The following is a 27923-nucleotide window of genomic DNA, read 5'->3' as shown; positions in this document are numbered from 1 at the left end:
GACACACACATACACGAGCCCAAATTTTCATTTTTGAAATTATTTTCATATTATGATGTCAGAACATTATATGCATATATACGTAGAGAGAATCAGCAAGCATTATATAAAAAAAAATAATAATAAAATGAAATAATCAAATTACAAATGATTTTTTTTTTTTTTAAATCTAAAATATATAGGGACCTACAACATCCAAAAAATTATAAAACCCAAACAATCTGATCAAAATAAGATAAATAAGATCCTTGATCCGGTAACATAACTCGCTACGCAAAGTAAGAGTTGCTCTCTCTCTCTCTCTCTCTCTCTCTCTCTCTCTCTCGTACGTCTTAACTAAATTCATCTCAGCGCATGCGTAGCGGATGTAGTGTTTACAACATGGCCGATTATGGGTAAGATTTGCGAGGGTTATGAACAGATATATTTGAAATTTATGTTCTTATCATCCATAAATAATGCCATTTTGACAATAAACGATGAATAAATGATGTATTCATAAGAAGTTTTTGAAACATTATAATATTGTCACAATTTATTTCGTGCAAAAACAATGCAACACGTGTTGCACACTACTCAGTATGTTCAATGAATTCATTTTAGGAAATATATAATGAGTACCTCATTGATAGCATAGATATATCCTATATTTGATATTTTTTAAAAGTCCAGCAGGAGTATCCCAAGTGGAGGGTGTGAATGAGGCGGTACATGTTACAAACAATTACGCAGTTGCCAATAAAACATAAATTTTTAAATCGTGTTTCCATTTTCGTCTTTAAATGGGTATCGAGACAACTCGCCCCTAAGACAAATCGTCTTCTCCTCGAGACAGCTTGTCCCTTTCTTAAAGACGACTCGTCTCCTATTATCATCAATACTTGCCCTACGTTACAGAAAAATAACTACTGTATGATTGAATTAACCAATTTAAGTGTTTTAAACACCCTGCAAACACCTAAAGTTATCAAAATCAATATTATCATTATGTTTATTCAGATAAAGGCATGTTAGACAAAGAATAACAATTGATATGACACAATATCACATAAAATAACATTCTATAAATAATATCACATTTTGCATTTACAGTCACAGATTGGACTTTAAAATTGTCCCAGCACTAGGCTCACTTAATAAACATAACATAAATACTGCCCTTTATCTTGGATAACCCAAAAAGCCAACAGGCTTATTTCCATTGGGGTCCATTATAGGATATCGACAAAAAAAATGTAAAAAATATGCATGGTTAAATAATCTTAATGCATCAATGACTAATTGACTAGTGTAATGAATAGCATTTAGGTACATGTAATATGAATATTTTCTGTTTACCAATTATATAATGGAATGGAAAATCCATTTATATTGATTATTTCAATAAATAACTAAATATTGTTTGAATTGAAGAAATAAAAAAAAATAATTATGAATTCATCGACTTTCACTTTATAATAATCATCAGTAGGAAACTGATATGTTGCTTTTAAACTAAAATATTTAATAAACCCAAGCTAACTTTCATCCTATAATTATATTAGGCAACTATACATATGGACAAGACTTATGAATAAACAATTTGCTAATCATGCTTTTTCTTCAATTGTAATTTAAAAAAAAAAAATTTAGGTCGATCAATGTCAAGTTACACATGACCGAGTGTAGTTTGCAATACACCTGTTGGTAATATAAGCATGTACTGATCTGCAATACCTGTCTCCAATAATAACATCGTTTTTGTATAATGGGTGTCTCTGAGTGTCCCCATATAAGAGTAAAATATTTTGTCCTACACAGGATAATTTTTAGTGGAGTAAATAACCATATTTTTAAAATAATGGGATTTTCTTCATAATTCTCCAACATTTTTAAGGTTTCGGGGGAATTAAGTTCGTATGATTTGTTATGTTTAAATTATTTTGTTTAGATACAATTTGCAAAACTTTCTGAATTCCAGAACCGACACCTCAACCTACAAATCTGTCTGGGCCATAGATTAAATGTGCCATTTATGGAAAATATTTGCCATTGACTTGAGCACTGGTGATGGCAGATAGAAAATTTCCAACTGAGTTATTTATCTTAATTGAACAAACTCAATTATAATGATTTATATAGTGAAAAGTATAGAGAGGATTTAATGCCAGGTAAAGCTACAAGAATTTAAGGCGGCAAACAGAAAGAGAAAACAACACTTTATGAGAAATAATCACAGAAAATGAATATGGACCACACTAGAAATAAGCCATGTGGCTTTCATGGTTAATCCTTGGTATAAGTATAGCCATAGTACATTCACCGTACTTCTAATATCAAATAACTGAAAGTTTTTCTTTTTACCTTATGTATAACACAAAGTGTATTGTTCAGTTATTTTACAAAATCTCTTGTTTTAAATTTGTCAACAAGAATTTCATCTTTTGCAGACAAATTATCACCCATTGTCCTCTCTTCTTCTTTTTTTTTTTTTTTTTTTTTTTTTATATATATAGACTTCTCCCTTAAAACAGTAAAATGATCAGTGATTTTCTGTTCAATCTGTTGTATATATTTTGGATGATTTCTGTGGTACTTAATAATTTGCTTATTTTCTTCAAAATTCAACAGAAACTTCTCTTGTGGTAATGTCATAGCTAAACTAAAATATTTTTCTGTGATGTAAAAACAGCAAAACTACAGTTCACATTAAGTAATTTTCTTGTTAATATAGCAAATACATTTAATGCGCTTTGTTTTAATATTGAATACACAACTGTCCAGGTGTACGCTAGAGGTCGATAATGACCAATTTACCACTTTACTGACCACTTGCACCCATGGCAGTTTATCAAGATAATTCACACTTTGAATTAAAAACTCTGGTAAATGGCAATAGTGAATTCGGCATTTTAACAAGAGTTTTAAGTAATAGGAAGATATTCTTCGGAAAATGTGGCGTTATAACGAAAATGGCGATGAATTGAGTGGCGATAATTCAAGAGTTAACTAATATTTATACTTGATAAAGTCTCAATAAATCAATTGACAATTAATCAATTAAATAATCTCATACTTATAAATTAATAAATTTTGTCATTAAACTCCAAAATGCTTACTCCGGGGTCACTGTTTGCACCTATATGTGAGGTGAAGTCCGTAAGCTTTAAGTAAATATTTTGAAATTGATTAAAAAACCTTCTTTGAATTCGTTTTCAATAAACTACCCTGAAATAGCAAAAATGATAGTAAAATGGCGGATCTAAGCCAGTTTTCTTTTTCTTTTTAACGACAACTTATAAAGATAATACGATATGCAGAAAATCTGTTGTTTATTGATATGCTTGAATTTGATCTAACAGAAGAAATAAGTTTTGATAATTGTTCAATAAATAGAATATGCCCGTTCATTTCTTCAATCTGTGATTTTGGTCTTAAATCAGCCTTATGAAAATTTCCAGAACAAAGCGCCTAGAACGATGCAACACCATAGACGCTTAGGTCTATGTACAACCAATCACACATTCTCAGGCTTTTCCGGCAAGCCGAGAAGTTGCAATTGGTTTACAGCATGATCTGCATAACATTGTGTGAGCGGCGCATTCAACGGGGGTTTCCAGGGGTCACAAACACACACACCTCTTTTGTCAGAAAATTTTGCAAAAAAAGGGGTAAAAAATAAAACATTTTGAGGGTGTGAACCCCTCCCCCTTTTGAAAACCAAAATTAATTGTAGAACCTCCCCCCCCCCCCCCCCTTTAAAAAATTCATTGATCTGCCCCTGAAATTGTTAAGGTGGTCAATGTTAGGTATATTGATAATAGTTTTGACTGAGCCCATGCTTATCATCTTATGAAAATTAATAACTATATTACTTATATCACATCTCATTCAACGAAGGACACACACACCTCTACCGAGACCAACGACTCCACACATCGATGAATTTTTAAGTTCGATATTCATCTGATATTTTCAATGTCCTTAATTTTTTCCGTGATTATATAAGTCGCTGTTCTGCCTTTTGTTATAATATATCAACCATTACTGATTGATAATCACAAAACAAAAATTATTTTGGTTGAACAAATTTTCGAAGTACATGTTTATCACATACATTATGGAATGTATTGTATGATTGTACAATTAATTCACTGAACCTTTATCAAATATGATTATTACTCATATTCATATCCACCGTAAGACATCCTTCCTGTCAATACCAGAAAAACAACATACACAGTATTTTTCTCTCTCTCTTTACCCGCCAACAAGACTATTTACCAACATCATATGTAAACGATTGATTAATTCTATAAACTATAGAAATTGCATAAAATCAAGAGATAATTGCAATTGACGAAGTTCATAAACAGTTCATTTTAATTTGACAATGCAATAAAGCAGAAATATTACCGGTGTGCTGTGTGATACAGAACATGGCCATTTTTGTTGTTTCAACAAGTTGTTCATTGAATATTCGTATGATTAACATACAAGTTATCCTGACAATATAAAGTATAGTTAACTTGTCGTTCTTTACTTTAAAAAATAAACAAACCACGATGTCCAAGCACTTACTTTATATGCTATTTATCGATTTATTTTTATTTTGATGGTAAATTTATGCAAATAAGGCATTTAGAATATCCAAATCCAACATTATATTTAATGTGACTTACAAAAAGTCTACAAGCCCATCAGACTTCTTGATATTTGATTTTCACTGACCTGACCTTACAATTCACTGGCCTCGGTCTTCGGACCACTGAGTTTTCGTGAAGACTGCGGCGTCTTAAGAATCAAGACAATTCATTCTTCGGAATATTCTGCAAACATTCATGAATTTTTTTATGTTACGTTACTTCATGGAATAATTCAGCGAAAGTGAAATTAAAGAAATTGTAATTGCAAAACCATGGCAAATACAATAATATCAACCAAAAACAACTCTCCTTTGCCTAAGGAATCTATCCTAATTCCATCATCTGGCACAATATCTAGGACATAACATAATCTTTTAATGCAGATTACATTCACAATTTAGTAGATATCTTAGCATGCAGCATGACTCCCCACCTCCCATAATCTTGCTTTCCAGTATATATCTGGGTATTATATTTCAGATATGGTGGTGGACGTAGAGGAGGTAGAAATCAAGAAAAGAAACCATTACCTACGGAACCACCTTTTACATGTTATGTAGGAAACTTGCCGCAAGGGCTTGTCCAGGGCGACATTGAAGTGATATTCAAACACTTGAGGGTGAGGAACTTGTTCAGAGAACTTTTTAGACTTAGAGATCTATATTACTTTGAAAATGGTCAGTAAAATAAATTTTGTCACGCACAAAAATAAATTGATATTTAATTTGTTGATAAAGATTTCACCCAAAAATGTAGATAATACCTTATAATAACATCAAGTACAATTCTACTAAGCTCTGTCTGCTTCATGCCGCCATGAACATTTGTCGATCAGATTCTGCGCACTACATCTTTTATATCAATATTTATCAACGGGAAATACAAAAAAGACAAAATCAATGATCATGGAAGATGGAAAAAATAATGATATTATGAATGCATTATTTGAAAAAACAGCACACGAGGCTCTTCTTTTTTTTTCAGGTTCGAAATGTACGACTAGTCAGAGATAAAGAAACAGATAAATTTAAAGGTGGGTTAGAGGAACTGGCTCAAGTCACCATAGTACTAAATATGAATATATTTAATGATAAACACACACATGTAACATTTTTCAGTAAGATGATTTTTATACACACACATGTAACTTTTAGTATCTTGAATGCTCCAGTCTTCCTGAAGTATTTTTATGCCCCCCGAGATCGAAGATCGGGGGGCATATTGTTTTTGTCCTGTCTGTAATTCTGTCTGAAACTTTAACCTTACTAATAAGCTTTGAACAGTAAATGCTAGAGCTTTGATATACAAACACATCTTGTTTTGAGTCTAAAGTTTATTTCAATGTCTGGTTAATTTTCTTCTCTGGCAGACATAACGGTAGATTTTCACACGTCATCAACCCTGCAGACATCTTTGAAAACTATATTATTGTTTTACTGATAATTGATTTTGTTGATAAACAATGAAAGGTTTCGTTGATTAATCCCACACGACCTTGCACATGCATTGATGACATATTAATTGATTGACAGCTTGGGTATACTCCCTGATTCAGAATGTGCACAGGCTGTAACAAGGTCGTGGTCTATGTAGTAGATTTATACATTTAATAATGCACACACTGAAATTACCATACCAATGAAAATGAAAACAAAAACTTCAGCGTAAATATTCATTAATGATCCTATATGACCGGGTATTTGGCTTTCTTTTGTCACTTCATACCATGTCTTAAAGGGTCATTAGCTGTGAAAGTGATGGCAGCTATTTCTCTCTCAAAATCTCTCATTGGCACAGGAATATATATTAATAACCAATAAACATTTATTTTGTACGAAAACAAGAGAAACCTAATAAAACTATGTTAGATAACCTCTTTTAATGTATAGAAATATATAAGGAAGAATTATTGTCTTGCAAGACAATAATTGTTTAATCACCAAAATCACATATTCATGTGCCAGTTTTGAGGTTAAAACGTGTTTAAAATAATTGAATACTGGTGTTATTACTGAAAGATATAATAAAGAGCAATTTTTATTGAATTAAATTTTTGGTGACAAAATGACAGTTAATGCCCATTTAAGACAAACCTTTTATAAGCAATCCAACGAAGGACCCAATTTGAATCTTGAGAAGTACAGTGCTCCTTCGATATATTGCCAACTTTTGTTCAAGACGAATTTGGGCAATAAAGCGGGGATGGCAATATATAACAAATTCACCACTGAGCAGTCAAAAGAAATTTAATATCATAAAGCTATTTGGACTCCATTCTGTATAAACATTTAGATTATCTTGAGTTTAATTCAGCAATTATTAGTAATTAAGCTGAATACCTTGTCCAGACTGTCACACTTCACCACACCACTATCAATTTCAATTTCAACTGCTATCAAAGTACAGGTGTGATTACTGATGGGTGTTAGTTAATGGGTATTATTATTGAGGGTAAATCCTATAACATTTGACCATTTGTTTATGAAATTCAGTGGCATATGGCAATATGACAGGGGTGTTAACATGGGAGGAAATCTGATTTTAAGGATTTTCAGGCAATAAGTGGGGGTGACATTTTAATGAGGGGGAGGGGAGGGGGGGGGGGGGGGCAATATATCAAGGGAGCACTGTAGTTGGACTTTCCGGCGGCAGTGATGAAAGAAAATTCCAGAGTTACACAATCAAATCAAAGTTTTATACCATTACCAAAGTTGAAAAAAGAAAATCTTTAGATAGTCTTTTTGAGATCTTTTGGGTGCAGATTTAGTTTTAGAGCATACATAACATCTGCTTCGACTTGCAGTGGGTGCTATATGGATGTAGATGACTGCATAAAATATTGTGACTTTTAATAGAATTTATGCAAGATAACTAAAATATCAATTCAGATAGTTATAGTACTTATACTTGCATTATTCTAATAAGGAACAGAAATAAAAAGTATGTTTGCACTGGAGAAGAACAGGTCAAATCGATGTGTTGCTAAAGTTTAACTTCAGAGAGTAAAACCCCACGATATCTTGAAATTTTTTAAAGTCTTGTTGACTTTGACATATCAAGATTCTACTCTGTGTGTTCGTGTGTACGATATTGTTCTGACACCTATGTTGTAACAGACATGTATATTGGCTTTCAGGATTCGCTTACGTAGAATTTGAAGAAATTGAATCTCTGAAGGAAGCTCTCACTTATGATGGGGCAGTAAGTATTTAGAAAATTGTAGGGAATCGTGTATCAGTTTCTAAGCCATCAGTGAATTGGATTCATTCTTCATACTCATCGCTTAAAGCAGTAGGAGCTGTAACTGGCAAGAATTCTTTGATGCAAAATATGGAATTTTTACATTTATCATGTAAGGCAATCCAATGATCGTACTGATTTCCAATATAGACAGTCAATTTACAGGGCTCGAAATCAGCGAGAAATACTTGCAAAATGCAAGTACATTTGAAAAATAGCGAATAAGAATAGTGGACACTTGAAATTCTTCGCAAGTAGTGATTTACAAACCATGATTGTATTGTATCTGTTTTATATGATGATGTGCTTTTCACTTTTTAGCTCACCTGAGCTGAAAGCTCAAGTGAGATTTTCTGATCGCATGTTGTCTGTCCGTAAACTTTTTACATTTTCGACTTCTTCTCCAGAACCACTGGGCCAATTATAACCAAACTTGGCCAAAAGCATCCTTGGGTGAAGGGCTTTCAAATTTGTTCAAATAAAGGGGAAATAATTCCAAAAATGCAAAAATAAGGTGGGGTCATTTTAAAATCTTCTCAAGAACCACTGGGCCAGAAGAGCTGAAATTTACATGAAAGTTTCCTGACATAGTGCAGATTCAAGTTTGTTAAAATCATGGCCCCCGGAGGTTGGATGGGGCCACAATAGGGGATCAAAGTTTAACATACAAATATATGGGGGAAATCTTCTTCTCAAAAACTACTGGGCCAGGAAAGTGCAAATTTACATGAAAGCTTTCTGACATAGTGCAGATTCAAGTTTGTTAAAATCATGACCCCAGGAGTAAGATGAGGCGACAATAGGGGATCAAAGGTTTACATACAAATATATAGGGAAAATCATTAAAAATCTTCTTTTCAAGAACCACTGAGCCAGAAAAGCTCAGATTTACATAAAAGCTTTCTGACATAGTGCAGATTCAAGTTTGTGAAACTCATGACCCCTGAGGTTAGGATGGGGTCACAATAGGAGATCAAAGTTTTACATAACTAATAAATAGAAAAAAAAATCTTTAAAAACTTTTCTCCTTAAGAACCATTAGGCTAAAGAAGTTTACATTTGCACAAAAGCTTCCTGATTTAGTGCAGATTGAAGTTTGTAAAAATCATGGTCCCCATGGGTAAGGGGATCAAAATTTTACATACAAATATATAGGAAAAATCATTAAAAATCTTCTTAAACATCACTGGCCAGGGAAGTTTACATTTACATGAAAGCTTCATGACATAGTGCAGATTCAATTTTGTAAAAATCATGGCCCCCTGGGAAAGTTTTACATGTGAATAGGAAAAATCTTTAAATATGAGCCAAGGTGACTCAGGTGAGCGATGTGGTCCATGGGCCTCTTGTCTTAAACTTGTACCCAGAATCATACAAACACTTACATGAACGACCTATTTCAACAACTGTTTCTATCCGGATTTTTCTTTCGTGATTTTTTTAAGAAAATCGGAGTCAAAAACAAATGCTTTAAAGGTCAGACATCGCATTATGATAAATAAATATAGACATGTGCCACGAGTCCTGTTCACATAAATAGGGATGATTAAATTGAATTCTAAGTATGATGTTTTTATTATTCATTTATATAAAAAAAAAAAAAAAAAAAAAAAAAAAAAAAAATCAGTCTTTGTTTTACCAAGTCTTCCGGTATAGTCATTTTTATCAGAGTGGAAAGTAGCGTCATTTGTTAATTAATAAATATTTATTAATCACTCAAACATGTCCTATCTACGTTAATTTATTGTCATATTGAGGTCAGGTTGTAGTGATGACTTTTATACCCACAGGTTAGAATTAGCTTGTGGTAGAAAAAATTGATTTTGACCCCTGATTTAGACTTCAGACCACATTTTCCAGACATTGTTTCAACATCAACAAATTTGCATGAGTAGATCTTCCTCTCTAAGCATTTGACCTAGAGTCACTTGCTTACCATGCATATTTCATACAAATATTGTCTTGTAAAGGCAGTCATTCCTTCCCTTTATTTAGAAGGAAAAAAACCCCAATGTTTTAGGGACTGAAACTGTTATTTGATCGTCATTTTCTGCATTGATGAAGAAGCTTTAGCCTTTGAATTTACACTTACAAAAATTACTGCCAATTACAGCTCATAGTTTGTCACATTGCCCATTTACTTTTCTAAGAGTTGATATTACTTTCAGAGCTTTTGCATTGGGTTATATTTCTCTTAAAATTCTGCAAAGCTTTTAAAGGACACATCTCGTGTTTTCAAAGTATACAGAATTATATACATTTTGTCTTCCTTATGCTTATAGAAATTAATTGTAATAGTTCGTTCGCTGAAGTATTGCGATAATTAGCCACAATACGGACTTAAATCTAAGCCCCGATTTCAAAAAGCCTAGTTAATTAGATAGGTAGTCACATGGTACAGTGACGTCATATGCGACCTTCGTCGATCAACTTGTTGTAAAAGTAGTGTTAGATATTTTTAAATGCTCGGGTTTTAGGGGCCTAATTTATTTACCATGGATAACATTTATTTCGATGTTGACAAATTTCCCGAGTCTTATATCTTTTAGCCACCAGTGCATACAAACAGCGACCCAAATGTAGCGAGAAAAGCGAGTATGAAATCTGCATAAATTTGCGAGTAAATAATGTTTACATGGGATCACTGTCTAAACACAATTTGGTAATGCCATTTCTGTAAACAACTGTAATTAGCGTTGTTGCTTTTCTAAAATAAACAGTGCAATTATTATTAAATTTATTTTTGGAGAAGTTAGATAGGCCTAAATTATGATACGATTATGTATCATTGACAACTAGGCCTACTGTCACGGGAGCATTTCGGAAAATAATAATAATAATAATAATCAAACTTATTGTGAAAATCACAATACTTTTAAATTATTTTATTAAAACAATTTTATTACGCCTAATCATTATTTTTTGTTATCAACACGTTGTTACTTAGGAAGTGGGAGCGCGGCGTACTGTTGTTGTAAACACTTACGCGTTCCTTAAAAAAAAATGAAAGCATTATAATTCAATTGAAAGTCGGGAAATATTATATTTTATTATTTATAATTGAAAGTTCAATTATCTTTTATCTTTAAATTTCTTTTTTAAAACTACCAGTTGGTAGACACTGCTAGCAAAGTTCTGCCTACATGTTGTTACAAGGTGAAGGTCATTTGGTGCGAGTGTGTATTGAATTCGAGAGCAGAACGGAAAGCATATGCCGTAGGTCTATATGTAACAGTGCGTAGCTTCGATAGAACCATTTTCTCGCAGTTTATCTACGTCTTTGTCCAAGTGTTTGTTTTAAAAAGTACAGGGACAAATTCTACTGGGGGTTTTTATGGCAAAGTCGTTGTGCCGACAAAAAATATTCACGTCTTGTCCCTCATACCTTCCTTCGACAGTTAAAAAAGATACAGTCCAAATCCTCTCTACTGACAGCAAGTACACCCTTAAACGGCACAAAACACCCTAATGCAGTGTTATTTACAAGTTGTTAATGTGATAATTGTTTGTTTGTCAATTAAATCTAATCTGTTTATGAAATGGCTATCAACTGTTTTCAAATCTTCTCGCTCGAGGTCGCATATGACGTCACAGATAATGGCGCGTAAACTATCGAAGAAAATATGCATATTGCAAGATTTGAATTTCATCGCTTTCAAACTCGAAAACTACGCAAACTGTTTCATTTAAAACACATGTAAAGTAGTTTTAAGCATGAAATGAATTAATTTTGCTGAAAAAATTAAAAAGTTTAAAAACATGCAATGTGTCCTTTAATGTACTTATATAGAAGAACTGGTAGTTTATGCTTTCTTTAACTTATATAGAAGAACTGGTAGTTTATGCTTTCTTTATCAGTTATTTGAAGACAAGAATATTAGAGTGGATGTAGCAGAGGGCAGAAGTAAGGATAAAAATGCTGGATTCCGCGGCGGCAGAGGCGGGGGAGACAGAGGTATAGCAGTTATAGGAAGGATATTATATATTCATAATTGAAGCTTATTCATGACATTTATTTCTGCAGAAATTCAGTGTATTTATTCGAGCTCCCAGGTTTAGCTTGCAGTTGAGTTCACTTTCTGACCACTGGACAGCTTTAGAATCTTGGACAGATTCAATGGGATTCAGTTGGTTGTTTTAAAACTTGCTTCACCACATGACTCTCAGGTTCACAAAATGGTTTCAAAATTTTACATAGGATTATAAAGAAAAATTCTTCAAAAATCTCCTTATGGATAATTATGAAAAGAATATATCTCATGATCAGGTCTTTATAGGCCAATCCGAAAACATGAGTTATCTTTCCTTGATCAGGAAAGTAGTGCCCTTGCGTAACAGTAGTTTAAGACTTCCGGGTAGTATATTTGAGAAGCGTCATTATCAACAATGCAGAAGACCGCAAAGATATTGCTGTATAATTTTACAGTAATCACACCAACAAATATGTTAACGTTGATAAAAAATCCCAATGCATAAGTTTACTTCATACACGTGAAAATAACCAGCTTTGCATGTAAAAATAATAGAAAATTAATGTTGTAAGTAGAGGAGGACCCCCCCTCCTCCCCGATAGAATGTTCTATCGTTAAAGTGATGTAATTTCCTACAGCGGGCCTTTCCTGAGACGCAGTTAGATTATTCTAACTACCTTTCCCCCTCCCATTTTCCAGGATTTCACATGTTTTATGACTGAAATTAGTATATATTATATATTGCATACATTTCCTCAGGATCTTTAGCCCATGTTTTAATACAGTTAGATTTATGATAAAATATCAGAAGTTCAATATCAATGTAGTACATTCAGCGATAAAAGTTCTGCCACGATGTACGTCTAGGTATGTCGGACTGACACCTCTGGATTTTGAAAATGTCCATCTCTTTGATTGGCGAATAAAATTTATCCCAGCCTGTACTTGTGAGAGGCCACTGAGAGATTTCCAGCTGTCTGTCCACAAACTTTATACAGTTTCAAATACAAGTATAACCATAAAGAAATTTGTTGTCAGAAACCATCTTTAAACTGACATTTACACATACACAGGGCTTTCATAAGTAGCCGGTAGCCGGCGGATTTCTGCCGCCTATAGTAACATTAGGTGCCTGCTACTTTAGTGACAAAAATGTATGTCCAATGAAAAAAACTTTTATAAAACTTTAAACATCTTCCAAACTATAGTAGACTCAGAAATCGCGGCCGTTAGGATGTAAAAACGTGTTTACTTGCGCTAAATTTAGTTCAGGTAAATACCGGCACCTGATTGGTCGTCTGTTGGTGTAGAAAATAATATGTCAATTGCAATAGTCGGAAAGCCTCGGATTTACCCAATTCGTGACAACACAGACGAGAAGTTCCGAAAGATAACAAGTCCTGAACGTAAAAATCAATGATGTTGACGGAATGAAGAGAACAAATACCCTGTTCAGTTTCGGCTTTAAAAAGGCCAGAAGTAAAAGTGACACAAGTATAATATCAATCAACAATTTTAAAGCGAAAACAGAATTTAATCAGGGAAGATTTCAGACTTGCTATTCTTTTTAATTTGCAAATGCCCACGTGGTATTAAATAAAAACGAAAGTAGAATTTTTCAGCACAAATTCGCTATGTTACCAACAAATCTGTAGCTGTAAACTTGAATTTGTGGAAAAATATACTTATAGGTCATTTAAATGTTACTTATTAATTTGTAATAAAGATTGTTTGGGTTTTATTTAAATAATATTGGGGTGAGCAAAAGCAAAAGGTCCCAATGGGTTTCATGTCAGTCTTGGAGAAAAATATTACTCCCAGTGTCAGTTAACAGACTTTAAGGGACCAAATGAAAATAGAAATATAGAGTTGTGTTAATGGTGAAGAATATTCTTAAAATATTGGGAGTGTAACTCTTATTTGCAATTCAATAAAAAAAATGATTAAATACATGTAAACTTTTTTATAACATACAATGTATCCGTTAAAAAAGGAAATGAAAGCTGACAATACAGGTAATTAGAACAACTATAAATATAATATATATTGATGCTTTATTATATAAAACTGGTGTTGGTTGTGATCTATATTCTTCTTACATTTTACTTTAATCTGCTTACTCTTGGGTGGCAGAGATTCAAGCAAAGACACTTAAAAATTGATTGATACAGCATTGCAAAAAATAATTACATGTAGTTATCTTGATGCACTTTATTTTTCATTTTGCATCAAAATTAGTACTTTGCAATGTTGAATTTTTTAAGTCTTTGCATGAACAGAAAATTTCACATATGAAACAATAAATTCATGGCAAAAGTAAAAATTTCAGGCAAAAAAATGACAATTTCAAAACTGCATTTAAGTGCCAGGAAACTGCCAGAATGCAGGATTTTGCGTCATTTACCCCAGACCCCCGGCCGTAAGGTCGCCGAGCATAGCTCGGCGTGCGATACGGCTGTGCTGTTCGCATTGGATCGCCTTCTACTTTTTCATTTCAGCCTCCTACTTTTAAATTTGTTGAAAGCCCTGCATACAATTGTTTTGAAAATAACTTATAATTGAACGCCCTGAATTTATAGTCAGCAAGAGTGTGTACCTGTAAATACAGCCATTTTGGGTAAAATATTTGGAGTTTTACTCAAATTATTTTGTAAATTTGTGGCGAAAAGGGGGATCTAAATGTGCCATTGCAATTTCTGTTATGACATGATACGTGCCTATACATAATCAAATACATTTCAAGGGGGCTAAAACGAGTAAAAGAGGGAAGATACAGAGACGTCAAAAGCATTCTATTGGGGGTTAAAAACTTACCTTCCCACAGAGAGTATATTTGAGAATATGGCAACCCCACCCCCCCACCCCCAGGATCACACAGGTCTATGAAAAATAATTTATATCAATCGAGCAATATTGAACAAATTTAATTTTCAAAAAATTATTTAATTACCTATTTTTCTGCATTGTAAACATATCAGTTTATATTAACAATTCCAGCCTTATGCTGCAGTGTACAAATGATTTGCACACAGAATGAACACGTCCAGGTACTTTGGAGAAAGTTACCCAAACATTGCAATCTGGTTTATTTTTGAAAGAGTCGATTGGTAGTGGTGGAATAATTTTAGCTCTGATAAAACAATGAAAGTGTTGATTTCCTAATTTAATTGATTTTTTTTATTTTGGAAAGGGGGGGGGATGTTATGCAAGATCTTTGCACGTGTTGATCCTCGTAAAAACCCGAGCTTTGAGTTGATTGATGAGATGCCATCATCTCTTGAGAATCAGAAGTTCTGTTCTGATTTCATACAAAATAAATATGTCAGTCGTTATTGGAGACATATGTAAACAAATGTATGTCTGCGTGATTTCCAATTCAATTTTTACCCAACCCCCGAAAAATCACAGCCGACTCGATCAAGAAATTCGTTTTTGTTTCCATTAACATTTTCTTACTCTCTCGTACAAATGATTTCAAGTGTTTACGATTTTGAACAACACCCATACTAATATAACTCTTATAATATATGCGCAGTCTGAGTGTGTTACTACCTGGAAGTTGTCATATTCACACTAAATGTAAGAATACAAAGAGAGATAACTCACGTTTTCGGAAAGGCCTATATAGCAGACTTTCAGTACAAATATACCCAAATTATGGTTATAGAGTTACCTCCCATAAAAATCTGTTCAAACTGATTATCATGACATCATTGTCCTGTAAGAAATTTCAGAAATTCACTCAGACTACAGGGAATGGATACCCTTTCAATAAAAAAATTAATTTACATAATATTTAATAACAGCCTTCTATCATCATATAAACTTACATGTAAATGACTTCAATGACTACATTATTTTAAAAATTCTTTAAAACTATGAATAGAAATCATATTCTGAATATTTCATCAAAGTTGATGAAGAAATGGCTAAGAAATTTGAGGAAAACTAAGGATCCCCCAAATCATGACCCCGTTCTTGTTCTATTTGTTCAGGTTGGGCAGTTTTATTACTGTAAAATCATGACGTATCCAATGGTTTCATGACCTAATACTTAAATAACATAGCTTAGTTGATGATGATGTGATGCTAGTAAAGTGAAAACGGCCATTATAGTGATATGGAGTTTCCGACATAATATATTACAATCATATGATTAGTGTCCTCCTGTCCTTAGACAAGGAAAAAGAGTATTTTGAAAATTCATTTCTCACTAAATATTACAGGAGGCTTCAGGGGTCGAGGACGTGGAGGTGGTCGAGGTGGTTACCAGGATCGAGGAGGTGACAATTGGGGAAGTGACCGAGGATTTTCAGACCGGGGAAACTTTGGTCGTGGAGGCTTTCGAGGGGACTATGGAGGTGGTAGGGGGCGTCCAGAAGGTTTTGGTGGTAGAAGCCAGGATGGTTTTGGTGGTAGAAGCCAGGATGGTTTTGGTGGTAGAAGCCAGGATGGTTTTGGTGGTAGAAGCCAGGATGGGTTTAGTGGTAGACCTAGGCAAAGACAGAATAGTGGTGGCCCACCAGAAGAGCTGAGAGAGCCCTCACCAGGCAAGTTACTGAATTACAACTTCATGCTTAAATTCAGAACACAGAAAAGGTGAAAACGTGAGTCTCGTACTTGAGAAAGAATGAATAATTCCCCTTTCATTGTATACTGGTTTATTTTCAACCTGTTTTCATTGTGATATTTTCACCAATTTGAAGTGGAGAATGATATCACCCAGGTCTATATTCATCCAAAGTTCTTTCTTGATATTTTGGAGTATTGAATGCCAGTTTTAAGGGGTTTTTTGTTTGGCGTATGGACAGAAATAAAATGGTCACAAAAATTAATATGTGTAGAATTTATAATTTAGTTTTGATAATCATACAAGTGAAGTATTACATCCAATAAGTCTTGAGAGGGATAACTAGACTGCCAAGATATATGGACTTTTTGTTTGTTGATACATTGAAATTGGTCTAGTGGTTCTGGAGAAAATGATGGAAATGTAAAAAGTTTACAGACAAGACAAACAGATGGCATGACAGACAAAAAATGATTAGAAAAACTCGCTAAGAGCAAGCATTCCTCAAATATTTTTGCTTGGGGGGGGGGGGGGGTGTATTTTTCATTTTTCTCCTCTCTGTCTACCTTGCTCATAACTGTTTGTGAGTATAGTGCTCCCATTCATATGTGCATTCCTTGTGACAAACCTTTCTTTTTTTAGGCACCAAAGTTGGTGACCTTGACCTTGGAGTCATTTCCATTATGGTGATCTATATTGTCAATGTTATCCTCATATAGTAAAGTTATAAAAACAAAACAGAAAGTATCATAAAAATGTGTTCATTTCAGAGAGTGCAGCCCAGCGGCCAAGGTTAAAACTTTTACCCCGTAGTGTTAAAGAGCCAGCGAGCCTTCCTGCAGGGAACGCCTCTAGAAATGCCAGTATATTTGGCACTGGGAAACCCAGAGATGCATCAAATGATGTGGAGGTCCCTGCTGACCGCAGTCGAACGACGAGTGAAAACAGCAACAATTAGCTAATTAGTCATTAACTAATAATCATTTGTAAATATTGTAAATCTCTCTTGTGTACAAGTACAGTACATACATGTTTGGATTCACCAAAACATTTTAGGCGATTTCATTGAAAATAGAAAATGAATTTGTAACTTTTTCATGTTGCAGAATAGTTGAAATTGATTTTAGAACGCAATGAAATCCATTTAGTAGATGCCACTTTTGTGTAACTCTCTAAACATGTATATACCATACTACTTCTTACCTGTCTGACAGGAAGTACAGCTACTCAAGCTGACCTCTGCCAATGTCAGATGGAGTGTACCTGTCATTTACAATAGTTTTTAATGTACAGTAACCTTACTGTATGACTGACATGCCATAGTCTTTTTCTTTCCGGGGATGAATTTTTTATTGCCTAGCTTAAAACCCACAATTGATGAAATCTGTGTGAATACTGCATATAACAGTATTTGACTTGTTTTTTTATTGATGTTAACATGGCTATATTGCTTTGTCCAAAAAATACTAATCACAAAGCAGATAACTGTACGTATTTCTTTCACTCTCACACACACAAAAGTGCCAAGTGCTCTCTCTCTCTCTCTCTCTCTCTCTCGCTCACACAGGCAAGGGTCAAGTGTTCTCTCTCATACATACTCAGACAAAGGTAAAGCACTTCCTACAGGGGACTCTCAATTAACTTTAAGTTACTATAAAATCTTCACCTTTGATTTTCAGATTTAACTCAACATTCAATCTCTCAAAGGAACTGAAAATGTAATTCACAACGTCCTAAGACTGTTTTGACACATTTTCTTTCATATTATTTTATTCCTTGGCATGCCTCTAAATATATATTTGCAAAATTCACTGTTGGATTGTCAATTTAAAACAAACTTTTCCAAAATACGAGGTCATTATTAACATTTTCCATTTTATAAAACAATTATCTACCCCCAAAGAGAAGCAGAGGTGGAGTCACCTATCTAAACATCTACTTAACTAGCCTTGGGAATTCACCCTTATCCAAATAAGGTCCAGGCAGAAATAATTATAGGCTTGATTGATTGCATGTCTGCACTACCACTAATTCGAGATATCAAGAGCAGAAAACAATGAAATATTGATTGTAAAAAATTTGTGGCCTTGATTTCACTTCAAGAGATCGAGAACTTTGAGCCATTGAGAGTCACCTGTATTTCTTTTAAAGAAGGATAAAGGCTATGAATAGTTATTTTGTGTTGACATTTAAATAGACGGTATCCTACCAAAATGGGTTAAGTATGGCCACCGAAATTGAATTGTGTTCGTTTTAATGAGATATTTGTGTTCGACATATTTATCTTTTGTATTTTCACAAGGATCGAATTTTCGTATTGGCAAGACTTTGAACTATGTAATCATTCGTTTTGCTTAAGGACTGCAAAGGTTTCCTGTCATTTTGTTTTTGAAGAGCAATGATAATTTGTATGACAATATGCTTGCATTTCTCTTTCATTTATCATGTTTGATAGTGAAAATTTGGTTGTCTAAAGCATGGTTTTTTGGGGGGAGGATGTGTTGCCCTTAACATTCTCATTTGCAATTATAGATGATACTGTCTTCTAAGCCATTTTGTGTGAAATTATTATTGTTGAAGTTACGTAATGTAACAAATATATTTTTAACAATTTATTGAGGTTATGAGTAAAAAAAAAATCATGTTTTTCATTAATGAAATGTCATTTCATTATGTATATTATGGCAAACTGAGGAAAGTGTGTTTCCTGAATGAGGTATGGTATACAAGGTGCTCATTTGTGTACTGGTGTACATATCTCTATATCCGTCATAGTGTTTGTGTGTATTTAAACCCAGTATATACCATTGTGATGTCATACATTGGTCTGTACCTTTTTTTGTACATTGAAGTTGAAATCATGACAAACATGAAGCAGAATAAAACTTTGAAAGAGAATAATGTTCCTCTGTTGATCTTTAGTTCAAATGCAATGTACATGTAGTGCTTACATCTGAAATCTGAGATTTATAATCACTATTATAACGATAAAATGTCCATTGCATCCAAGTTATTAGGGTCCCGTCTATAGACAGAGGTCCTATAGTGATCAGCCTGTGTGTGTGTTCATCTGTTCGTTATTAGGGTCCCGTCTATAGACAGAGGTCCTATAGTGATCAACCTGTGTGTGTGTTCGTCTGTCGGTTATTAGGGTCCCGTCTATAGACAGAGGTCCTATAGTGATCAACCTGTGTGTGTGTTCGTCTGTCGGTTATTAGGGTCCCGCCTATAGACAGAGGTCCTATAGTGATCAGCCTGTGTGTGTGTTCATCTGTCCGTTTTTGCAAACACTTTTCTGGACTGGCTGTCCCTGCAGCTATTGAATGGGATATACATGGTCTTATATTAATGGGAGAGGGCCTACATAGGGTCACAGATCCAGTTTGAGTGTTGGCTTTGTTGATCTGTTTTTTAATGAGTTGTGTACCTTGAACTTGTTTCAAAATTTCATGGATTTGACTGTTTTCTAGAGATTTAAGATTAAAGTGGTTCAGTGCATGGCTTACAACTGTTAGAAGAATGTTTTGATGTACTTAGGGTCATGATCAAAAGATCAATTTTGGATTTAAAAAATCTTTAATTCAAAGTTGGTAGGGGAGGGAAGGGGGTAAAATCATTCTCCAGTACAGCAAGTCACAACCCCATGAGGCTAGGTTGAGGTCAAAATATTTGTAATATCACTACATTTTTCTCACCTGTTGGTTTTCCAAACTCTCCAGTTCCGAATCCTGAAGATGTGGTGCACAATGTTGTTCCAAAGTTACTACTTGCTTGAGTTACTGCACCAAACCTTGATGTCTTTCCAAAACCTGTCACAGACCCAAATCCAGTTGAAGTTGCCCCTGTTGATTCAGACCCAAATCCACATTTTCAGCTCTTCTGAGCCGAAGGGTCAAAGAGCTAATCATATGGCCATATGTCTGCCGTGCGGTGTGCGTCAACTTTTTGGAAAAAGGGCTATGTCTCAAGAACCCCTTGGCCAATTTTTGTCAAATTTGTCACAGGTTATCCTTGGCGCAAGGGCTTTCATTTGTACTAAAACTAGGGTTGTGACCCTTTAACAAGGGGAGATAATTAGGAAAATGCAAACAAAAGTAGTGGTTGCTAAAAAATCTTCCTCTCAAGAACCACCGGGCAAATTATCACCAAACTTATGCATAAGGATGAGGATGGGTTGTAGATAAAAAAAAATTGTTCAAGGCATCATCCTGGGGCAAGGAGTGTGGTCTCGAGGTCACTTCAAAGTTTACCTTAAATTTTGTTTTGTTAAAACTTTGATATTTTGCTTAGTATAAGGACTAGGATCATCAAATGTTGTCAGTTGATGCATCTTAGGACCTAATATCATGTTGTCTCAAAAGTAGGTCATGGTGACCTACTTTTTGAATTTCGCAGGTAATTATTATTAAATGAATTTTGATGCATATCTTGGACATTTTTGAGCCTATGATCATCAAAAGTTGTCAGTTGATGGATCATGGGACCTTGAACTGCGTCATGTGAAAAGTATATCACCATGACCTACTTTCTGAATTTTATGGCTAATCATTTATGAATACATTTTAGGTTGTTATTTCAGATACCGAGAGGTTTAGAATCATCAAACCTTGTAAGTTGATGCGTCTAGAGGCCTCGAAACATATTTATAAAAAAAGTAGGTCACAGTGACCTACTTTTTGAATTTGGCAGACATTCAAATTTCACATTTTCAATTTTAGATGCATATTTTGGACACTATGAAAGCTAGGATCATCAAACTTTGTCAGTTGATGCATCTTGAGTCTTCATAGTTTGTTGATCAAAAAGTAGGTCACCGTGACCTACTTTTGGAATTTGACGGCTATATTTTAATATTTCAGATACTATTTGACTTACAATTATCAAAGTTTGTCAGTTGATGCATGTTGAGTCTTTAGAGTGTGTTGACTAAAAAGTAGGTCACCGTGACCTATTTTTTGATTTTGACGACTATATTTGAATATTTTAGGTACTATTTAACTTACAATCATCAGACTTTGTCAGTTGATGGGTCTTGAGTCTTCAGAGTGTGTCAACCAAAAAGTAGGTCACTGTGACTTACTTTTGGAATTTGACGTTTATATCTGAATATTTCAGATACTATTTGACTTCAATTATCAAACTTTGTCAGTTGATGCATCTTGAGTCTTTGGAGTGTGTCGACCAAAAAGTAGGTCACTGTGGCCTTCTTTTGGAATTTGACGGCTATATTTGAATACTATTTGACTTGTCAGTTGCATGATGCATCTTGAGTCTTCAGTGTGTCGACCAAAAGTAGGTCACCGTGACCTACTTTTGGACTGTTACATTTAAATTTTCAGGTACTATTTGACTTAACATCATCAAACTTCGTTAATTGATGAATCTTGGTTAGTGAGAATTTTTGCCTGTTCTACAATGTATTAGAAGAGCGATTCTAGGCCCATGGGCCTCTTGTTTGTTTGTGTGTTTGTTTTTGTTGTTGTGACAACCCTTGCAGCTTTTGATTTGATTTATACATGAACTTACATCAATGGATTACAACAGATCAAGTTTAGAGTAGTGGACCTTGAACTCTAGCAAATAAAGCCATAAGGTGGGGCCTTTTTGTGAATTTTGTCATCACAATGATATCTAGTTGGGGTATCTAAATGCTTGTCTCTAAACAGTGTGGTTTCTTGAATGAATTTCATTTTTATCTGGTATCTTTATATGAATTTGTGGATCATGCTTTCACTTAATTACAAAGATGGTTGAGTTTCCTTTACATCGTAGTGCACAGATTTCCCATGAGATGAGAAAGTGCTCTCGGTTTTGAGGTCAAAGGGTGAAGTAGGAGGACCCACAGTGACACATACATGACTCCCACTAGGGTCTGGTTTAAAATGTGTTCAGATTTGCAGTATATTTCACACATGCCCAAGTTCCACTGTATCAAGAGGATGAAGGGGATTTGTTACACTGTTCCAAGAACTTTGCAAATTTTGGGGAGGACTGGACTTAGAATTTTGATCTCGTCAAACCGAATTGATATGAAGCGCCAAATTAAGAGACGCAAATAATTAAAAATATTCAATCATGGTATTGCATGCAATATTTGATTTGATGCACACATGAATTGAGTTATTGAGGGTTCGAATCCTAGTCAGGTCTGCTCCATTTCCCCCTCCTTTATACATGTTGGAACTTGCAAAGTCAAGATTAAAATTCTATTCTTTGAGCAACTGAGGGCAAAATCTACTTGCTAGAATGAATTTAGGAGATTCCTAATCATTTCTTTGACTCCGTGATAGGTCCCCTTCATTTTTATATACCTCCCCCTTAATGACGTGACAAGCTATTTGGACATTTCTGCATACTTGCTCGAAATGCACAGGATAATTTCACTACGCTGTAGGTTTACCCTCAAACTAGTCTGGTTCTTTCTCTTGTCTGCCTGTGGGGAATATCTACAGGGGTGTCTGTGAGGAATAACTATAGGGAAAGCAGACAGGGGTGTCTGTTACCTATCATGACTCCTCTCATTCATTGCAAAATTTATTGGTGCAGGAGCTCTACTGTCGTGCATTTCCCTCGTGCTTACTGGCTCTCGTGCTTGCTGGCAGTTTCTAACTCTCTTTCCTCACTCACACCTGCAATTTCACCAAATGAAACATGGTGCCTACATCTAATGGTCTGCTCAAGCTCGTCTCTGCATCTCTGGTAGTCAGATGTCAGCTCATCTAGTGCTTCCTCCATGTCTGAAATTTGAATATGAATACTCTGCCCTTCCACACTCTCGCATTCATCTACCACAGAAGGGGAATGATGACTGGCAGATAAAAGCTTAATTGGTCCTAGCACCCTGGGTAGATAATAACCTTTCAATATAAGGGGCGATGTAGCTCACCCTACTCTATCAAATATAGCAATCTAATTAGAATTAGCTGTTTTGAATCGATACCGCTTCGCTTGAAAAGCGATAGATGGTTCAAATCAGCTTATTTTAATCAGGTTGCACAAATTACGAAGCGGTGGCAGATTCAAAACAGCTAATTTTAATTAGATTGCAAAAATAGAAGGGTGTGAGGCCATGATTTTTATTCAGGAAACATGGTTACGGTACCAAATGTAACAAGAAGGGAGAAAGTGCAACGGGTCTGACAGACGGGTTCGTTTAGACAAGGTGTCATCAGACAGGAATTAGAGTCCTAGGTCTACACATCACCACAAACCACGGGTCATTGTTTCATTCTATTTCACAATAGAAATAGAATGAAACAATAGCCCGTGGTTTGTGACGATGAGGTCTATGTGGATATTTTGTTACTTTATCATATCATCATTTGGGCTACATTTGATGTCAGTCAACACATGTTTTTCCTTGTGAAATTGAGGTTTACAGGTGTGGGTTTTTTTTTCAATATTAAAATCAATAGCCTATCCGATGGGTGAAGTTTTAATTCTGCCAAAGTCGCAAGTGAGAGATGCTGTTGAGTGTAAAATATTGTTTTTCAACAAATGCGAATAAAGAGGTATCATCTACGAATAAGTATATGGTTCACTATTCCATCGATGATGTCATTTAATACATTGATATACACTACAAATGGAAAAGGGCTTAGTACTGACCCTTGGGAAACTCCTGCATCAATAGGTTTAAAGGTAGATGAGAATCCCTCAAAATGGACTCTTTGTTGCCTTTCAGTTGAAGATTTTTCAATCCAGTCTTAATACATTGCTCAATACGCCATTTTTTTTTTTTTGGTAGTAGACCTTTATGCCATACCCTATCAAATGCTTTGATATGTCACAAAAAATAAAAATAAATAGATATCGTTGCCTTTTTCAAGATTTGATACTATTTTGTCATAGATATTTTAACCATTGAGTCCATCGGTTGAAATCCTAATTGAAATCCAGACAGCAAATTGTTATATTTAACCAAATTAAATAAATATATTTAAAAAGATTTTTACATAGTTTTACAGTCAACTGGTGGCAAGGATGTAGGTCTAGTTATTAGAGGACTCTGAGTCACCTTTATCTTTAAAAATAAAACTAATATGAACTTGGTTTTAAATAAATGGAAGGCATTTGTTTTTATGGGATATGTTGAATAATTTTGTTAGCGGTTTTAAAGCATGTTGCTTTTAGGATTTTAGGACTTAATATCCACATATCCAGGGGGTTTGGATGAGTCTTAATATAACAAATTGATCAATTTAAGGACTTACTTTTAAAGGGGCATGGACACCATTTTCAAATTTTATTTTTCCAAAATCACTGTTTACAATGCTTAGCTAAAGTATTTCTAATGGTCAACCAAAATTTGAATCGCAAGTGAGATACACCACTCACAATTCTTTGTTATATAAACAAGACTCGTGCCATCTTTTTGTTTACAGACAGGAAATAGCATGTTTAAAACAAAATGAGATGTGCCAAACACTATAAACTATTTAATTGTGTTCAAACTTAACTTATAAATTGAAAGAAAACTGCTTTAAACGAAACCTGTACTAGTATATTTATGGCACGAGCCTTGTTTACATAACAAAGAATTGTGAGCTCTGTATCTCCCATGTACATCGACAACTGACATTCAAATTTTTTACTGACCATTAGATATAAGCATTCTAGACATTAAAAATGGAAAAATAAGATTTGAAAATGTTCAGCTCAGGAACTTGCGCTCTTATCTGACAAAAATAAGAATAGGTGCGCGTCAGTTATATATAGAAACCGCAGGCACTTGTTTCTGTAATAAGTCATGACCTCTGTATACTAAAAATAACACTTAGTATACAGAGATCATGACCTATTTACAGAAACAAGTGCCTGTGATAGAAACAGGTAGATATTGTAATGATGTCATTCCCATAGAAAACAAATTTTGCTACCATTGTAAGACCAGTGTTGAATTTAAGATGAATAACATTTTTACTTGATTGTCCTTTATACAAACATATAAGAAACAAGATGTGTTTGTGAAACACAAATGCCCCCGATAATGGCCAATTCCAAAGATGGCCAAGGTCGCAAGGACAAATATCTTATTAACATTAGAAAGATCTTGCCACAAAAAATGCTCATGTGCAATATGAAAGCTCTAATATTTACCATTTATAAGTTATAACCACAGTCAATTTTTTTTAGATGTAGGTCAAACTCCAAGGTCAACGTCACAAGGTCAAAAATGTTGGTACCCACGGTAAGGTCTTGTCACAAAGAAGACTCAAGTGAAATATCAAAGCTCTAGCACTCACTGTTCAAAAGTTATTAGCAAGGTTTAAGTTTCAGACAGAATTACAGAATGACAGCTGACAGGACAAAAACAATATGCCCCCCGATCTTTGATCTCGGGGGCATAAAAAGTATTTAAAAATATCATATGATTATCCTGTATCTTGTTTACTGAATCCTCTTAATATATTGCATCTACAAAAAGTTTGTTTATTTATCAGAGACTCTTTATACCTTAGAAACTGATTGTTACCACAGGCACCTGAAGTATAGATTATTACCCCCCCCCCCTTTCATAATTTTTTTTGGGGGTGGCAATAATTTCTCTGAAATGTGTTAATTCCCAGTCTATCTCATCCCTCTTTCGATTCATGTAATCGTTTCACGCTTTTTGTTAGCTTATTTATTTGTATACCTTGTGTATTTTATTATACCGGTAGAAAGCCAATCTCTAAAGCTAACAAAAAGCGTGAAACGATTACATGAATCGAAAGAGGGATGAGATAGACTGGGAATTCACACATTTCAGAGAAATTATTGGCACCAAAAAAAAATTTTATGAGATAGTTATAATCCATACTTCAGGTGCCTGTGATTGTTACAATATAAGACCATGCAACACAATATATATATATATATATATATATATATCTATATATATATAGATACATATTCATTGGGGGTTGGGGGACGGTGCATAGTCTGGTCCCCGCCCCCGCCACTCCTTGATCACTCGTTTTGGCGATCAAGGAGTGGCGGGGGCGGGGACCAGACTAACTGGTGCATTCTATATTTCTATTATTCAATTATATTCAATTATTTTTTATTGATTTACCAAGCATGTTGGCATACAATCATGTTACACAATATGAGATATATAATGACAATAAACTAATTACTAACAGTTCATTTACATATATGTAAATACAAGTATATATTTGATATGTACCTGTGATATTAGACTATGTATACAATTTAGTATTGCATATTACATAAATTAAATGTAGTTATAGCACTCTACTTTTGGTGAGCAATTCAAAACATTCATGTAAAAATTCACAAAACTGTCTAGCATGAACTACATTGACAGGGTTGCATAGTACTTTACAATGGTTTTCCTTTGATATATCATAGTCTGAATTGTAAATGTTCAAAGGGTAATATTTCTTTCTTATATCTTTATACACGAAGCAGTCATATAAAAAATGTAACTCATCTTCAACAGTAGTTTTATAAAACTGACAAGAACGACATTCTTTTGGAATACATGGTTTTGAATTATTTAAAAAAACCTATATCCTATCTTCTAAGAATACAAAAAAAAAAAAAAAAAAAAAGAAGTTGCTGTCCTATATCAGATGTGCAAATAAAAAAGTGTTTGTCCTATCTTATAAATGAATATCTATGTATGGTTAAACAACATGTTTACTTCATTTTATCTTCACAATTATCACTTGAAATGTTATATCAGCTGAGGAATTCAATTTCCTCTGAAACTTTTGCTCACTTTGTCATGTTTTGTTCGGTAATTTGTCTAGTGAAGTTACAAATCTCATTATTTTCATCTAACCTTTTTCTTTTTGTTAAATTCTTCTTTAAAGTGCTACATTTTGAATATTTTAATATTACTGTTTTACTGAATTGTTGTATCAGGTACTGGCATGTCTTTTCACATCTCAGTATTCAGTATTCTCTATGAAAGGTGAAGGTAACGAACAGTTATCAATCTCAAAACTCCTATACAAGCAATACAAAATAGAGATTTGGGCAAACACGGACCCCTGGATATATCAGAGGGGATCAGGTGCCTAGGAGGAGTAATCATCCCCTGTTGACCGGTCACACCCTCCGTGGGCCCGGCCTATATTTTGATCAGGTAACCGGAATTATCCGTTGTCAAAACCAGTGCGCCAAGAACGGCCTAACAATAGGTATGAAACAAGTAAGACAGCATTTGACCCAATGATCGGTTGTATTGGCAAACTTTCAAATTATTAAAGATGTGTTTAGACTTTAGTTAAATTCTGATGTGCCAGTAAAGAATTGAATCGAATTATGGAACATTGACTGCATGCCCCCCCCCTCTCTCTCTGTGTGTGTTATACAATGACTGAGCGTATGGGTTGTATTCAACAAAACAACCTTAAAGTAATGTTTGTAAAACAAAAGAAAATGTTGATTTTTACAGAAATGGAGAGCAGCGATGAGGCAATGATGAAAAAGTATTCGAATATTTGAGCCATTTTGGTGGTATTTTTTATTACATGAATCCACCAGCTTTACTGTTCGAATTAT

The 27923-nt window shown here is 34.3% G+C and overlaps 1 protein-coding gene across 2 annotated transcripts; it reads left to right on the top strand.

Annotated features, from left to right (window-relative positions):
* The first annotated feature begins 318 nt into the window (after window positions 1-318).
* LOC125659450 (eukaryotic translation initiation factor 4H-like) lies at window positions 319-19304 on the top strand. 2 transcript variants are annotated; one of them, XM_056146151.1, is made up of 8 exons: window positions 320-395; window positions 5106-5244; window positions 5610-5658; window positions 7762-7826; window positions 11724-11820; window positions 16063-16386; window positions 17049-17092; window positions 17177-19304. In XM_056146151.1, the coding sequence occupies exons 1-8, from the start codon at window positions 355-357 to the stop codon at window positions 17201-17203; spliced, it is 786 nt and encodes a 261-aa protein (XP_056002126.1). In that variant the 5' UTR covers window positions 320-354; the 3' UTR covers window positions 17204-19304. The 2 variants fall into 2 exon arrangements, with proteins under 2 accessions (XP_056002125.1, XP_056002126.1); XM_056146150.1 differs by lacking the exon at window positions 17049-17092 and having other exon boundaries at window positions 319-395.
* Window positions 19305-27923: the final 8619 nt, after the last annotated feature.

Source organism: Ostrea edulis, chromosome 1, assembly GCF_947568905.1.
Source record: "Ostrea edulis chromosome 1, xbOstEdul1.1, whole genome shotgun sequence".
Lineage (NCBI taxonomy): Eukaryota > Metazoa > Mollusca > Bivalvia > Ostreida > Ostreidae > Ostrea > Ostrea edulis.
Note: the sequence above shows the minus strand (reverse complement) of the source record. Positions and strands in the feature narration are given on the sequence as shown.

What these genes read in the sequence shown, in the direction of transcription:
- LOC125659450 (XM_056146150.1), top strand. Translation starts at nt 355, where the DNA reads ATGCGTAGCGGATGTAGTGTTTACAACATGGCCGATTATGG. An exon ending in TACAACATGGCCGATTATGG is followed by an intron (nt 396 to 5,105) that starts GTAAGATTTGCG and finishes ATTATATTTCAG; the next exon opens with ATATGGTGGTGGACGTAGAG. An exon ending in TGATATTCAAACACTTGAGG is followed by an intron (nt 5,245 to 5,609) that starts GTGAGGAACTTG and finishes TTTTTTTTTCAG; the next exon opens with GTTCGAAATGTACGACTAGT.